We start from the raw sequence: 17,812 nt of genomic DNA, 5'->3' as shown, positions 1-17,812 counted from the left end.
TCCAATTTTCGATCTTATTAGACATACTTCACAACCATATATACAATTGTTATTTATACTTTCAAATATTACGTGTCTTCCCACTATAATTAAAAGTTTCATATCATATATTAAAAAAGAATATGCTTAGATACATGTGCGTTTGCTATCAAATACACAAAATAGAGAGAAAAGCAAAACAATATTCATATATTTCTCAGATACATGCAAATCACACTATATATACACTAGATATGTATATATCTATGTATATGAAATATTAGATACACAAGAATGTGACAAGCAAAATGGGATAACGGCTAGAGTGATATGTTATGTATCCAAACATGTGAATCAAATGTTGAACAAATTACATTTAAGTTTGACATTATATATATCGCGATACATGTATTAAAACGTATCTGAAGGTATCAAAATTTTGAGCCCAATCAAGCAACTTTCGGGTCAGCATCTTCTTTTCGCTGGAGCCGACCACCATGTATAAAACTTATTTTTCCATTTCTCCACTGATACTGTAACGAACACAAAATCCAAAACCCTAAGCTCTTCACCACATCAAGTTTCTGTCCATTTCCCAATTTCTCAGTTATGCCACCAAAAGCAGCTAAAGGTAAAGAAGTTCCTGCCGAAAGGCCGATTCTTGGCCGTTTCTCATCCCACTTGAAAATTGGAATCGTAAGTTTCTCTCTCTTTTCTTATTTTTTCATACATATGCGTCTGATATCCGTTTGTATTCCTCGTAGCTGAAATAACTGGAATATCTAGAAAATGGAATACAAATTTTGATTATCCACTGAGCTATTACAGTTATAAACCCGTATTTTGATTTTTCAGTAGCTTATTTACTTTATACTATTTGCATTAGGTAGATGTACAACTTTTGATGAGGAAATGGGACTAAAGATTGTTATTTTTTTTGATGAATTAAGAGGCTGTAGTAAAAAGCATCAAGAAGATGGTGATAACTCCTTGACAACAAAAAACAGTTAGGTTCTGGGAGTTAAAACCTAAAGAAAAAACTCAAGGCTGTTAAATTTGCATGTGACAGTTGGTTCAGCTTAACCAAAATTTCACCTTTATCTTTAGAATCATTTACACTAATTCAATATGGATATATCTGTAGAAGTTTGATGTTGAGCTTGTTTATTCTCTTTCAGGTAGGATTACCCAATGTGGGGAAGTCTACTCTCTTCAACACACTGACAAAGTTATCCATTCCGGCAGAAAACTTTCCTTTTTGTACTATTGAGCCTAATGAAGCTCGAGTGCACGTTCCTGATGAGCGTTTTGAATGGCTCTGTCAACTTTACAAGCCCAAGAGTGAGGTTTGTCATCCAAATCCAACAACTAATACTGGCCAGAAAAGAAGAAGTTGATGTGCCTCTTTTTCCCTCCCTTATGTAGCTATGATGATCTATTTGTGACTCAATTGTTTATTAAATTATTCTATATAATTAAGTTGATTTGCCTCTTGGATAGCTTCTTTTTTTTATTCTTCATTTGTCTCTAGGACAATATTTTTTGTAATTTCTTTTTAATGAATGTTTGACGACATCTAGGTGGCTGCCTTTTTGGAAATTCATGACATAGCTGGACTTGTTCGAGGTGCTCATGCAGGACAAGGATTGGGGAACAGTTTCTTATCCCACATCCGCGCAGTTGACGGCATTTTCCATGTTCTACGTAATATATTCACTCTCCATTTTGTTTTCCCATCTATTGAGCTACTCTCTGCTGGTTCTTAAGTATACTTTTGCAAATGTGGTGGTCCGTAAGATCTGAGTAATTATTTCTAGATGTATCTTATATAGTCAGACTTTGAATGCTATCGTACATATTTTGCGGTTTGGCAGGCGCATTTGAAGATCCAGATATTATCCATGTTGATGACACTGTTGATCCTGTGAGAGACTTAGAGGTTATAAGTGAGGAACTAAGGCTTAAGGTAAGTTGGTTCATGCACTTTGAGTTCTTGGATTTTGTTGGGGCATGCATTCAGTTCCTTGAAGGCAGTAACTTATTATTTTGTAATACCGTAATTGAATGTACTCTATAATAAGCATTGTCAGGGGGATTTTGTTGATTGCACTTGACTACTGCATTAATGAGTAGCTTCTACTGTTGGAAATTTTCCTAATCATATCTTCGGGTCAATAAAACATCTACATGTTCCCAATTGTCAATACCTATGAGTTTACGTATTTATCGAAAACACGAAATGAAGAAAAGAAAAGGAAAGTATTCCTATGAGTAAGTACAAGATCAGTTGCATACAAATGCAGCAAGAAAGCGGTCTCATACTGGGTGCGGGAGCACTCTGATGAAAGAGGTTGTTTGGCACTTGAACAGTTCTCTTATATTTCTTGTCACATTGTTTTATGATATAATATCTTCCATAGATGGCATAAAAAAGATGCGAAGATACAAAAGTAACCAATATTAATGTTAGCTCCATTACGATATGCTCCATTCTAACCAGGGAGCTCACCAAAAGAAGCAAAAAGATGGCCCAAGTTGAAGGAAATGAACTGATAAAATCTAGATATGAGCCAACACTACTTAAAGATGATAAAACATTTGCGATTCCTTTCTTGCCACAGAACCCAAAAGATACAAGAGAGGATCATCTTCCAGTCTTTCTTGATGGCTTTGTCAACTTTCCAACTGTTCCTACCCAACTGCTTCCTTAATGCCTCGAGGTATGGTCCAGTTTATACCCAGCATGGATAAAAACATAGACCACATATCTGTAGCTACTGGGCAGTGCAGGAAGAGGTGATTAACAGATTCTAAATTTTAATTGCATGTGTAACATCTGTTTACCAGCTGACTGCAGGCAGGCTTTTCTGAGAGCTTTCCATGAAAAGCAGACATCTTTTATGGCAGCTTCGTCTTCCTAATGAATTTCGAGGGCCAAGAGTCTAGATTTCATTTTGCTCACAGAGGTGTTTGTAGCCTGCCTTAGCAGTATAAGAGCATGGTCCAAGCTTCCCCACCTGATTCTATCTGTGACTTCTTCATCCACGGGGGAGTTCTCCAGTCCTCCTAGCATTTTGAAAATGTTGTGTGGCTCCTAGTCATTCATGTGTGTTCTAAACTGGAGGTCTCAAATATTCCTTGATCTGTTTTAAGCTATGGTTGAGTCAGGTTCCTTGGCTAGCTGGTAGAGCCATAGAGGGATGGGTAGCTATCCATCAGGGTGATTTTGTTCAATCATTTGTCCTTCCAGAACTTGACATGTTGCCCATTTCTTATCTCAAAGGTGATGTTCTGTGAGAATTCCTCCCATAAGCTGCTAGTGTGTTTCCAGGGACCTACCCCCATGCGGTGATCTGTCACATTCAATTTACGAGTGACTCTGCTGCCCATGTTTGCAGCAACCACCTTCTTCCATAGGCTAGAATCTTCATCTGCAAATCTCCCATGCCATTTCAACAGCATGCTCTTTTTATTTCTGGACACATGAAGATGGTTAGTAATTTGTGTCAGGTAAAAAAAGGTTTCTACTGTAACACTTCGCTAATAATTAATAAAAAGCATTTTAAATGCACAGTGGTGCTTTGTGTAATGGATGTATGTACAAGGAGCATTCATCATAAATTTAGATGATTGAGACTCCTGCATGGATCGATACTGTGTTATCACTAAGTTCCTGTGTCCATTACTGAGGCATTGTGTATTGCTGGAAGGTCCTTTTGGACTAATATGCTGGATTTCCTGTTAATTTGATTATTTATGAGGAATTTGTAACTTAATTGTAAATTTAGGCATTTTCAACTGAATGTGCCTTTCACTGTAATAATTTCATGATTGATGAAATATGTCATCCTTTTGTGTGAACCAGGACATCGAGTTCATGGAGAGAAGGATAGAAGATCTTGATAAGAGTATGAAGAGAAGCAATGACAAACAATTGAAAATAGAGCATGAATTATGTCTAAGGGTTTGTGGCTATTGCTCTTCTTTTTTTGACCTTGTTACTTGCTTAGATTTTTATCTTATCTCTGTATCTGTTAAGACTTTCTTGGTCTCTGGGTAGCGAAGTCTTTGAATGTTAGCAGTATGAAATTTTTCTGTTTCTGTATAGTCCATTGACATTCTCCATTTATAATCTAACTAGATGTTTTGGTACCATCATGTATTTATTGTCCTCCAATAGAAGAAATATATTTCCTTAAAAATGGTGTCTCCTCCTTTTAAGATCCTTTTCTAGATGAGAAAGGAGACTGATATCGGTACAGATGATTGAATATCCATCTCAGGTTAGATTAACTAGTAAGATACTTCTCTTTATTTGTGTATGCTCATTTCTGGTGGAGAAGTCTGGCAGAATCATAGTTTTTAAAAGGAATGGTGGTGTCAGACTTGTCTTCCACTACTTTTCAGCTGTTTTGTAGCTCGAGTCTACATTGATTTGAAAAGAAAAGGATGAACTGCTTTCTCTTGTTTTTTTCTTGTTAAATCTTCACATATTTTACTTCACTGTAGTTCTCCAGGTAATTGAGTGCAAAAATTTGAGCACATTTTATAGCTCATTTTTTTTTTGAGAAGGTAATTTTTCAGATAATTGAATGATTGAAAAGGTCTAGATAATGGAACTATGCCGCTGCCTGTTTACACAGGTCAAAGCATCACTCCAGGAAGGCAAAGATGTTCGTCTGGGGGACTGGAAAGCTGCAGATGTTGAATTCTTGAATACCTTCCAGCTCCTTACTGCAAAACCAATTGTTTACTTGGTGAGTTTAACGTATTTAACTCCTCTTTGTCTTGGCTATGTACGAAATCTGGCAGAATTTACATTCTGTAAGTAGCAATATGTGTTTTCAATGTATATCCTACTGCACAAACTGATATTACAAAAGGCAGAATTTTTTAGTTTCCGAGTTCAGTTATAGGTAATAATTAGAATGATCCAATTTGTTTAACCAATCAAAGGAAAGTTATTCATATGTGGCTGGAAATGTTGTCTCCGTACTCCTTTTTTGAATGTGTGTGTGTGTGTGTGTGCGAGGGGGGGGGGGGGAGGATGTATCACTAGTTGGGGATTACTCGTGGAACAAATCAGGTAAAATATATGCTGTACTAGGGTTATATCTGTATCTTGTCACATTGTTCACATAGTTTTTGGGTAGTTTCTCATGATGCGTTGATGTTTCTTCCATTGCCAGCCAGGCAGTACATGATTAGGATCAGCAGAATAGTCTGAATATTGCATTGTGCCTACTGATTATGTAACGAAAACATTGACAGGTTAATATGAATGAGAAAGACTATCAAAGGAAAAAGAACAAGTTTCTGCCGAAGATTCATGCATGGTATGATCCATCCCTCTTAACAGTTATCACAATTATTTTGCCCTTCTCACACTTAGAAAAGCTAAATTTTGAGGGAACTGTGTTATTTGATATTTGATCAGAACTGTTTTTTGTATATGATAATCAGATTATTTTTAATTCTAACAAAAAATCAATATACTGCAAATTTATAGTACTCCCCTGCCAGTACAAAGTTGGTTACGATATTGATCATAAAAAGAATTTGGGTTACACTACATCATTCTTCTGCTCTTGTTCTCTACATTGTCGTCTGCAAAGCAATGACACGTGTGGGCTACAAAATGGATCAGATGCATACAAAAATGTGCTCCCTCATGAACAAAATATATGATGTCACACTTCAGCTATCTCCTATTCTTGAAATTGTTGCTCTGAAGCTGGCAAGATATTGGAGGGGAATCCCTCTTCTCGCTCTCCATCAGGGAATTTAAGTGCCTGTAGAGTTCCTCGTTTTTGGTCTCTTATTTTGTCACTCCTCATAGTTAAAGATTAAATTGCTTTGCCTTTTAATTAAAAATTCACTGTTCTGAAAGACCTAAACTAAATAGAGTAAGCTAGATTTTATAACCTGGGTTGTAGTTCACTTGTGGCCATTGTAACTCACGATCTTGATGAGGTTCTGGTAAACTATATTACTTTGGTTATATGATTACCCTATCCTTTTTTATTCTTCATGTTTGCATGAATCTTTTCCGTCTTTTTTGGACTAGATTCAGTCATCTAGGTTACATTCACTGTTTATGGCATATTGTGATCATGAACATAAATCAGTGTTCAATTCAGAACTTCACTGTTGTTCAAATGAGTTTTTGTCCTGATGTTGGACTTCATGGCCCCACCTAAATGATTTTTCGTGGAGTTATTATGGTGCTATGTTATGATCTCTTTTATCTTTAAAACTTAGTTATACCCTGATTTATAAAAAGATATTCTATCACAAATTTTCAGGGTGCAGGAGCACGGTGGTGAAATAATTATTCCTTTCAGTGCTGCTGTGGAGAGAAACCTTGCTGATATGCCACCAGATGAAGCAGCAAAATACTGTGAAGAGAACAAGTTACAAAGGTAAGTTATAAGTGTAAAGGTCTCCAATAATTAGATACTTCTATTCTATGCGTTGAACTAAAGAAATCTTGGAGTTCTTTAAGATTTCTCTACTGATGATATTTAACAATTGCTGTTCCCCTCTCACTCCCATGAGAGAGCGGGGAAACTAGAAGAGTAGAGGCATTTCCTTATTGTTTATATATCGGACTCATCTTCATTTTTTCCATCCTCAATATATGAGATGTCAATCTTTATATTACCTTCCTTTTTGAGGGCATAGTCTGAGATTTCAATCTTTTAACTCCCATGAGAGAGCGGGGAAACTAGAAGAGTAGAGGCATTTCCTTATTGTTTATATATCGGACTCATCTTCATTTTTTCCATCCTCAATATATGAGATGTCAATCTTTATATTACCTTCCTTTTTGAGGGCATAGTCTGAGATTTCAATCTTTTATGTGACCTATCTTTTGTGGGCATGCGTCATCATAAGGTGCGTTCCTCAAGAGGTAGTTGGAATACTAACAGTACTAATTCTCAAAAAAAAAGAGGTAGTTGGAATACTATCTCAGCATGCTTTTCTGGGTAGTATAGAAAGGAGTGACAGATGTTTTAGATGCAAATAACCTCCTGTGAACACATTATTTTTGTTTTTTTGATAAGGAAAATGATTGCAGTGCTCATACTTCTGTATGATTTTTTATCGATTAGCCTTTTGGACTAAAATGATTTTTTTATATAATATAGAATTAACTTTTTTGAGTCCCTGAACTCTCTCTAGGAACTTTAGGAGATTCCATTTGTAACTTTTCTGGAAACATCTCTATACATGAATGCACTTTGCTTTATGCTCCTCTATGATAAATAAAATCCTTATTAATACTTCAGAAAAGTAAGAGATTCGTAAAATCCCTTTGTACTTATTTAGCCAGAACAAGAAAATGAGTTGTCTCAAATTAAAAAAGTGTAGCGTATAAATTTGTTCAGATCTAGTAGAAAAACATGTCAAAGTTGTCTCCTAGGACAAGCACATTAACTGCCTTCTCTCATGATTCTTCCTACTTCTCTCTCTATTTTGCCCATGTTCTGGAACTGGGTTAAAACCTTGACCAGCATAGTTGATGTTGTTCCAATTCAAAGTCCTGCATCAATTCTATAAAGTATCTCGTCTTGGTGAGTTTTCACTGATTCTGTACAGCTTTTCACCAGCCTCATGTCATCTGGGGATGCTATTTAGGTTATTTTTCCATTGCTCATTTCAGTTGTTGGATATGGGTAAGAATATTTTGGGACAGTTCTGTTGGCTCTTCTGTCAGCTAATTAATGATATGCTAGTCTGTGGTGAATCAGTTCTCTATTATTTTATCACATCCAAAGAGTGAACTAAAAACTGGGTGCTTCAAGCACTGGAGTGTTGCCTTCCTCAACACAAGCACTCGTCAGGCCTACAGACATATAACTTGCAGGGACATTCTGTGTTGGAATACTTCAATGCATATATCATGCCTCATGAACTCTTTTTGAATATTGTTCCTGAAGCAGAGTGCTTGGGTGATAGTCTAGCAAAGATGTGTGGGGATTTTACTTAAATGTGGATTTCCTTACTGTGAGAATTAGGATGGGAACTGGCAATCTGAAATTCTCCCTTCATTGTCCATCTGCCAAAATCTAAAAGCTTACCCTGTTATTGGGCTGGGTCATAGTATTCTGCCAGTAGCCTCTGATGTAGACAAGTTTCTTTTGGTGTAGTATCAATAAACTGGAAACCATAGTCCATTGGAGGGATATTTCCTGCAAATACTAGCTTAAGATATGATGAAAGTATCCTAATTTTGTGGGAGCATTTCGGGATGCAGAGTAACCATGTTCTTTGTCAAATTCCGGAGGTAGTGTTTACATGAAGTTGAAGCTATTAGGAAGCATGCGTTGCCTAAACTGGAGTCTTGCTTTCTTGTTCCAGATTTGTGTCTTTGTGGAGTTCCCAGTGCAAGGAGGTGTTTCGTAATTTCCAGGATCTAGTAGTATATTCTTGAGATCATCTCTTTATTCCTTCCTGTGGAAATTTATTGGTTATGGTAGTTTTGACTTTGAAAAAAGAAAATCTAAAGATAAATCCATTGTGTATCCTATGATTTGCACATAAAACTTTTGTGCTCTTTGGAGTTGCAATATTTTATAGCTTTATAGTGCCAACAAGCCGACCCTTCTGCTAAATGAGTTGATGTGGATGGCCGATGGCGTTTCTTTCCTAACCTTGGTTTACGTCTGTCTCCAACTTATGGCGGTCTTCTTTCTGGTTGTGATGTTTCCCTGTGCTTTATACACTTGGCTTGTTCCTCTCTTCACGTTCCCGTGTCATTGCGGCAAGTTTCTCCCCGTTTGCCATGAGAACTCGCTGCAAGTGCTCTGTACTCTCTTCAATAGTTGTCTTCACAACCGAACATCAATCTTAGCCGTAATAGCTCCTTGTAACCATTTTCTAAAGCCGGGTTTGGTATCACCCCGAACTTTGGCAGTCTTTGTCACAAGCCTGGACTCATTCTAGCACCACATACAACATCAAGATTTCCCTGAGCTTTACTTCAGAGTGTGACCATTTGCTTGATTGTCTACATGAAGGTAACAGAAATTAAGACTCTGGAGAGTTGGAAACAACTATGTATTGGTGAATCAGTGTTTAGTATATGACAAAGACTCTGTACACATTGTTACAGTCAAACTTGGTTATAGGATGCTGTCACTTGTCAGATATACTTCTTCATTGTATGCAAATGCTGCGATCTTCTTCTCCTGCTTCTTCACTGTTACAGTCAAACTTGGTTATAGTGTTTACATGAAGTTGAAGCTATTAGGAAGCATGCGTTGCCTAAACTGGAGTCTTGTTTTCTTGTTCCAGATTTGTGTCTTTGTGGAGTTCCCAGTGCAAGGAGGTGTTTCGTAATTTCCAGGATCTAGTAGTATATTCTTGAGATCATCTTTTTATTCCTTCCTGTGGAAATTTATTGGTTATGGTAGTTTTGACTTTGAAAAAAGAAATTCTAAAGATAAATTCATTGTGTATCATATGATTTGCACATAAAACTTTTTGTGCTCTTTGGAGTTGCAATATTTTGTAGCTTTATAGTGCCAACAGGCCGACACTTCTGCTGAGTGAGTTGATGTGGATGGCGCTTCTTTCCTCACCTTGGTTTACGTCTGTCTCCAACTTATGGCGGTCTTCTTTCTGGTTGTGATGTTTCCTTGTGCTTTATACACTTGGCTTGTTTCTCTCTTCACGTTCCCGTGTCATTGCGACAAGTTTCTCCCTGTTTGCCATGACATCTCGCTGCAAGTGCTCTGTACTCTCTATAGTAGTTGTCTTCACAACCAAACATCAATCTCAGCCGTAATACCTCCTTGTAACCATTTTTTAAAACCTGGTTTGGTCCCCGAACTTTGGCAGTCCTCGTCACAAGCCTGGACTCATTCTAGCACCACATACAACATCAATATTTCCCTGAGCTTTACTTCAGTGTGTGACCATTTGCTTGATTGTCTACACGAAGGTAACAGAAAGTAAGACTCTGGAGAGTTGGAAAAAACTTTCTATTGGTGAATTAGTGTTTAGTATAAGACTAAGACTCACTACACACTGTTACAGTCAAACTTGGTTATAGGATGCTGTCACTTGTCAGATATCGATCTTCTTCTCCTGCTTATAGTCCCCCCCCCCCCCCCCCCCCCCCGCCCCAAGACTATTCTTGAGGCCTTATAGTTCATCAAGGAGGGTGCCATGTCTGATGGAACATGACATTGGTCTGTTCTCTAGAACGTCTTTGCTTCCCTTGGGTGCTCCCAACATGACTTGAGGCATCTGGGTGCCTCTAGGATCCTCTAGTTTTCAATGAGATCTTACTCCCTTGTGCCCCCATGGCGATGGCGTACCATGACCTTGGGCTCATCATGACCCTTGTAGCTTTGGGGGGGGGGGGGGGATTGCTGTGTTTGTGGTAGGCCTTGGCATGTAACATTATATTACTATGTATAATGGACTTGGTGTCTTTGAAAGACGAAGTAACATATGTTACTTATTAAAGTATATTTTGTGTAAAACCTTCTTTGTTGTCAAGGCGTATAACTGCCTTATATTTTAGATATTCATGGGTGGTTGGTCCTTATTTTGCTTTTAGGTAATTTAAACAGTTAAAGATAACAACAGGCCTTGCTAATTTATATTGGTTAAGGCATTACATGACACTTGTCAAAGTCCACCTTTGATTATATAACATATAATAGGGTAGAATAAGTTTATATTCATGTATTTGACTTTTCTATGACGCCTTAGGTTTTGATGTTGTTGAAATTTGTCTTCCTTTATACTATCATAGGAGAAAATTTCAATCCTGAAAGTGGGAATATATCCATGTTTTATCTCTATGTATGGTCCAACATGATCTATCTTAAGCTGTGTTTCATCAAGGAACTTGATGTTGCATTTAAAGCCTTACTGCTTGTGTGTTTGAAGGAGACAATTTGAAATTAATATAACACATAAACATGGTTAGATTTAGCGTTCCAAATGTTGGTCTTAAATAATCTAATCTGCAGTTGTAGTGATCAGTAGTACCTTAATTTCTTGGATTGGAAGCATGTTTGATGAATGCTGCAATATATAGATTATTATGGCAGTGGACTACATTGATGGGTTAAAACCTCAAAATATCTACTTTCTTGAAAGAGAAGAGTTTTCTTTGGTTCTGCAATTTAAGCTACTTTTAAAGTGGCATTCTTTCTGGGCCAATTAGTTATCTATATTTATAGATTTGGGAAATTGACACCATTTCATTTGTTTAAGCATATCAGTAATCTTTAAACATATTTAAATTTTACTTCGCTGTGAAATTTAGGCCTATGATAAATATGGAAAGCATCATTTCTGTCACTTCATCTAGCTGATCTTGATTTATCATGCTACAGTTGCCTCCCAAAGATCATTAAGACTGGATTTGCAGCCATTAATCTTATTTATTTCTTCACAGCAGGGCCAGATGAGGTATTTCAAATTCTTCCTCTTTCATTCTGTCCCATTCCTTCTCTTACTTGGTGTTGAGTTTAATGCTACATAAATAATTTATTGCCCCGTTCTAGTTTATATGATGTCATGTGACTGGACATGAAATTTAAGAACTTAATTTGACTTGTATATTATATTAGTGATGGTGGAGCAAATATTAAAATCATGGCTGAAATTTTAATTTGAGAAAAAAAAGCATAACTTGAAAGTTTAAGGGTTGAAATGCTTAATGACTTCAATTGTGGAAAGTTGTGTAAATTTTATAGTAATGGCATGATGCCCAACATTTTGAGATGTTTCAAAACGGAAAGAGTGTCAGCCCATCCCCTAAAAAAGTAAATTTAAGTCACCATTGTTGATGATTATAAGGCCTCATAATCTTTTTTCTCTTTAAAATACAGGTTAAATGCTGGCAAATCCGCAGGCTGATGAAGGCTCCTCAAGCTGCTGGAACAATTCATACAGATTTTGAGAGAGGGTTCATCTGTGCTGAGGTCATTATGTGCCTTCTTTTTCCTTTTACCTACCCTTGTTCAGGATCCTTATAATCAGTTCCAAAAGCTTTCAGTTTATTATTTTAGTTGAATATACACAGTACAGGTGGTGGTTTCACACCCATAAATTGTTTACTTGTTCAGAAACTCCTAGCGATTTCCTAACTACTTTTCCAGGAAGCCATTTATTTATCCAAAGGAGTTCGATTGATGAAATTTTAAAATTTCTTTGCTGATTAGGTAAAAATTATTTTATCACCAATTGGGGAAAACCCCGTATGAGCCGTATACCAAAAAAAAGAGAAGCTACACCAAAATATGGTTCTCAACAAAGAGATCCAATCCTCTATGTAAATAGGGGCCTCATGAGTACACCTAAAGGACACTAGAAACAAAAGCTAAATTTCAGTTTTACATAATCTTGTTCTACCCCTTCAAAGCCTTTCCTATTTCTCTCTTTCCAAATAACCCACATGATTGCTCAAGGGGCAACACTCCATGCTCTTAGACTTCTCTTCCCCTTGTGTGAGTCATCTTCGCAAAACCCCTCCTTCAATGTCCCAGCTTCACTCATTGCATCCCAAACAAATTGAGCCCCCCCCCCCCCCCCCCCCCCAACAACACCCACCCACCCAATAACTGATTAGCAACTTTGCAATTGCAAAAGGAGATGATATACGTCTTCGCCTGAACCTTTGAAAATTTTAATAACATCAGATGTAGATTTTTGGGAATTGGAGTTTGCCCCAGAAGGTGGAAATTTATGAAATGGAAGCTATAGCTGAAAATATCTTATTCTGCTTGACCTGATAATTCTCATTTCAAAATTCAAAAAGTGGAATCCTTTTCATTTATGACTGCTTTCATTTTTAGCTACCGTTTGTCTTTTCTCTTGACACCACTGGCTTGGGTATTGGTGTCTTCAGGTGATGAAATTTGAAGATCTAAAGGAACTTGGTAGTGAATCGGCTGTTAAGGTACTCTTTTAAGTTATCATTGGCAATTTAATGATATGTCTTCTGCTTCACGAGTACTGGAAATGATAATATGTGCTTTATTTCTGCACAACTTGTTCTTGGAAACAAAATATGGGTTGAAGCAAACTTTGAAAAGTTCTTCACTAGAACAAGAATAGTGTGGAAGACTCGGGAGTAACTCCCCACACAATTACAACTTTTTTTATTATATATATATATATATGTGCTTTATTCTGCACAACTTGTTCTTGGAAACAAAATATGGGTTGAAGCAAACTTTGAGAAGTTCTTCACTAGAACAAGAATAGTGTGAAAGACTCGAGTGTTAACAATCAACTCCCCACACAAGTACAACTTTTTTTATTATATATATATATAAATATATTCAGCACAACTTGTCAACAAAAAAACAAAGACAAGCTAGAGCAAATTTCTACTAAATTTTCTCCACAAGAACAAAAATAAAGTGAAAGACAATAGTGAAATTCAACTCAAACAAATATACCTGTGGTTATACCTATATTATTCTGTTTTCTTCAGATATCGCTGTGCCTCCAAGTATATTATATCAGACTAACATGTGTTTCCACTATTTGCCCTTTTGCACCAAGGTAGCTTTTCGTATTGTTAGAAAATAGGATATAGCACCCTACCATCTGTATCTTTGTCCTCGTGCAAATTCTTATATACGCTTTCACTAAATATGTACTCTCTCCATTTCATTTTGTTTGCTCTACTTCCTTTTTAGTCCGTGTGAAAGACTGCGTCTTTCCATTTTTAGCAACGGTTTAATTCCAACTTCCATATGGCATGTTTAAGATCACATGATTAAAGAACATTGTGGTACATTTGACATGTCTTTTATTTAAAAGACCACAAAATTTAAAAATTTTATTTACTTTCTTAAACTCCGTGCCAAGTCAAAATAGGACAACCAAATTGAAACGGAGGGACTGATACTCAAGTTACTTATCTCAAAAACAAAGAAGAAAAAAGAACAAGAAGAATCACCCAAGGTTGTGGATTTGTGGTTAACGGAGTGGGTGGAAACCAAGGGAGACCAGGTTTTAAACATTTAGCGGAGACGAATAATGTAAGGTGATTTCTTCCCATTTGCTAAGCTTCGACGGGCAGCGTTATCCAGTACATTGGCTGGTGGAAGGTAGAAATTACCTGGTAGAAGCGTCAGGATACATGCAGGTTGGCCTAGACACTAATTTAATTAAAAGAGAAAGAAAAATGAAATGCTAATGTTGCTTCTGATCAAGAGATACTTTGTGATGGACTTCATAAAATAAGAAGATATCTCAGTGATGGAAAATGCTTTTATGCTATCCAACCAAACTGCAAAAGTTACGGATGAAATTACCATGACAATTGAATTCTGTAATTACTATTGGCAGTTCATATGTTAAATTCTCTAATAAGTCTTAAGACAAAATTAATAGTTTGCAATGTAACATAATTGTTCCTATACGTGACCTGACTTGAGCACTAAGCTGGAGTTTTCTTTATAGATGACCTTTGAAAGTTGTCTAAGGTGAATGTGTTCTTCCACAGGCTGCTGGGAAGTATAAGCAGGAGGGTAAGACCTATGTGGTCCAAGATGGTGATATTATATTCTTCAAGTTCAATGTCTCTGGGGGTGGGAAGAAGTGAGGTGGTGGTGGATCTGCACGGAACTTATGAAGCTGCATCAATTCGTTGGCGAGTTAAAAGATGATATAGTTTTGCCTCATTATTAGGTTGCAGATAAAGTTTATCTTGTATGCGAGGTTTCTGCAAAATTTATGACATGTTTCATAGTCTTTATCTGCATTTGTAGCTTGATGGATATTCGAGTCATTTTTGTCTTCTGTTTTTGTACTCCTTTCAGTGAGGCTGATGCCAAATTCAATTTATAAGTTATTGGCTGGCATTAGCATTTGATGTTATGTAGTAATTGAAGAAACAATCTGGAGAATTGCTGATAGATTTAAATCGCACAAGATATACGTGTTTCTGAGTTTCTATTATCCAAAAATCAATGTCACCTATAGTGTCAAGTTGTGCAGGGATCTCAACCTGCATATGATTAAGAAACTATGTATTTTACCATCAATCCTCATTTGATTTCATTAATCTCTCCTCAATAAATTGAAAGTGTGCTGATAAAAGAAGACAGATAAATAAAGAGATTTGAAGAGTAAATCAACATTAATACACAACCTTTTTGTCATTTTTTGTTCCAAATGAGAGTATTTGGAATTTTTGAGTCTTCTATTTTTATGTTCTTTGAATCTATTGAAACAACATTCTCCTTGTTGAAATCTTCAACGTTCCTAATTTTTATTAAATTTTCAAGTTCCAGAAGAGCTTTTTGTTCTTTCTCCATTTGTATTGTAAGTTTGTTCATTGAACTTTTCTTTAAAGATCAGATTTTATAACAGATGCAATGGTGGGAGTTGTAGTAGGTGTTTGAAGCAATTTACTAATAGATATGAAAGAATCTTGAGATTTCCTATGCTCAATAAGATAATGTTTACTTTCAAGAATAATTACTAAAATGAGTAGAATGTAATAAAATATTTTAGTGTGAATGTCCACTACACCAAAGTTATTCACTAGTTATATTTTATAACAGATGCAATGGTGGGAGTTATATTATAACAGATGCAATGGTGGGAGTTATATTATAACAGATGCAATGGTGGGAGTTATAATGTGTTTGAAGCAATTTACTAATGGATATGAAAGAATCTTGAGATTTCCTATGCTCAATAAGATAATGTTTACTTCCAAGAATAATTACTAAAATGAGTAGAATGTTATAAAATATTATTGTGTGGATGTCCACTACACCAAGAAGTTATTCACTCATTTTCACCACTTTTCTCATGAAGATGACCATAACCTCCATAATCTCCACCTTTATAACCATCTTTCTTGTAACTTCTCACTTTCATAACCTTTCAATTATATTTATGGTAATGTCATATTTATGACTAACCTTTTGTCTGCCTCTATGTTACACTATATAAGGGTTCATATTGTATACATTTAAAGATTTGATGAACACTTGAAAGAAAAAAAATTATTTCATACTCTTGTCTTATATTTTTAACGTCTTCATTTTATATTGTTCTTTTGTTTTTAAGTTTTACAATATAGAATATATTCAATTATGTGTTGATTTCGTAAAATGACAAATATTATGGACTATCAACTTCAACAAGGATAATAACATTTAGGTGTAGAGGGAGTAGCACATATAATATAAGCTATACATGAGAAGGTTGTTAGTTTTGATTTGGACATTGTCCAGTTGGTCCATGTAATCTTCAGGTATATTTGAAATTCAACCATTCAAGTATTATTTAAATTAAATTACATGATAGAGATATACTATATATAATCTAAAATATCTAACTATCGAATTCATAATCAGGGGCAGATTTACGTGGATTTCAAGGGTTTTTGTATCTATATAAATATATTAATTTCGATCTTCTCATAAACATAGAGCAAGCTGTAGCATAGTGATAAACTCCTTTAAAGTTGATCCTCACGCTTAGGATTTGAATCCCATTGTGAGCATTTAGTTTAAACCAAAAGTCTCTTGTAACATAATCAACTTTTTGTTTTACTTGAGCGGGAGACTGAGGAATTGGTCGAATAAACTACCTTGGGATCGGAAAAATAACTATATATTGTTATTTTCTTAGAATTGTGTTTTGTTGTCTTTTCCACACGTTTATGCTTTTATTTATATTTCGAATCCTTTGAATGAGAATCCCAAATTCATCACTCTTCATAACTATATACAATATTAAAATTGAAATTATACTACAAGCAGATATAATTTATATTTAATAAAATACAACTTTTTTAAATCTTTACATCTTCTCTAATGAATAATCACCACCATACCACCGCAGAACCTAACCAAAAATAATATTAACATCAATAGTACCATCGTCATATCATGAATGATTGAATAATCTCATCGAAGGACTAAAGCAAACCTTATGAAAGCACAATTAAGTAACTCATTGATATAACTATAGTATATTATACTTTGATGGTATCAAGGAGAAAGAAGGAATCCTTCAATAAATAAGTTGCTCAGAAACTGTTTGATACCAACAGAGTATATTTATATACGATGGTATTTGTTATTTAAAAATGACAAACCAAAATACAGAATATCATACTGGAGTATAAAATTACATAAACAACATATATATATGTATATATATTATTCAAATATTAACAAATATGCAACCTAGTGTTAATATAAACTAAATGTTTAGAAGTTGAAACATAGTTTCTATTTTGATTGAAATATATTTTAAATGTGATTGATTAATAAAAGGAGTTGTTTGTACTTTCTTTTGAAATTACACTGCAATGTATTAGTATGATACAATTAAGACATTTTTTGAATTGTCAAGTCATAATATTGTATTATATAAATATATATTATTCGAAGTTACACAAACCATGATTGCTGATTTATCATACCGCAATATATCGAAATCAAACTTTAAACTATCAAACCATACTGAATTAAATTGATATGGTGATGATATAATAATTTTAAAAATCAAATATTACCATACCAATAATTTAAATACCTTATCACAACATGCTCACCCCTAATTTCAAATGATTAGAGTTGCAAGAGTAGATAAGAAAAATAAATAATGAATCTCATTAATGATATATAATTAATTTAATTTTATAATAATTGAGATCTGATGTACTTGATGGAAGAAAAAAGGCATTAAAGTAGGAAAAAAGATAGAAATTGCAATGATGTGTATATGCAAAGAGCACATAGGTGCATTCATAAGACCAAACTAATCAGAGGTGAAGTTGGTGAAGGAATATTTATGAGAGGAATGGGAGTTGTGGACCCAATGG

At 35.3% G+C, this 17,812-nt stretch overlaps 1 protein-coding gene across 1 annotated transcript; it reads left to right on the top strand.

Moving 5' to 3' along the window:
- Nucleotides 1-339: 339 nt before the first annotated feature.
- Nucleotides 340-14,930, top strand: LOC101266277 (obg-like ATPase 1). Its single transcript, XM_004231513.4, has 12 exons — nucleotides 340-675; nucleotides 1,158-1,325; nucleotides 1,560-1,683; nucleotides 1,854-1,945; nucleotides 3,845-3,943; nucleotides 4,623-4,736; nucleotides 5,251-5,315; nucleotides 6,285-6,401; nucleotides 11,340-11,415; nucleotides 11,838-11,930; nucleotides 12,857-12,907; nucleotides 14,468-14,930. The coding sequence occupies exons 1-12, from the start codon at nucleotides 589-591 to the stop codon at nucleotides 14,564-14,566; spliced, it is 1,185 nt and encodes a 394-aa protein (XP_004231561.1). The 5' UTR covers nucleotides 340-588; the 3' UTR covers nucleotides 14,567-14,930.
- Nucleotides 14,931-17,812: the final 2,882 nt, after the last annotated feature.

The sequence above is a fragment of the Solanum lycopersicum genome, chromosome 2 (genome assembly GCF_036512215.1).
Source record: "Solanum lycopersicum chromosome 2, SLM_r2.1".
Taxonomy (NCBI): Eukaryota; Viridiplantae; Streptophyta; class Magnoliopsida; order Solanales; family Solanaceae; genus Solanum; species Solanum lycopersicum.
Note: the sequence above shows the minus strand (reverse complement) of the source record. Positions and strands in the feature narration are given on the sequence as shown.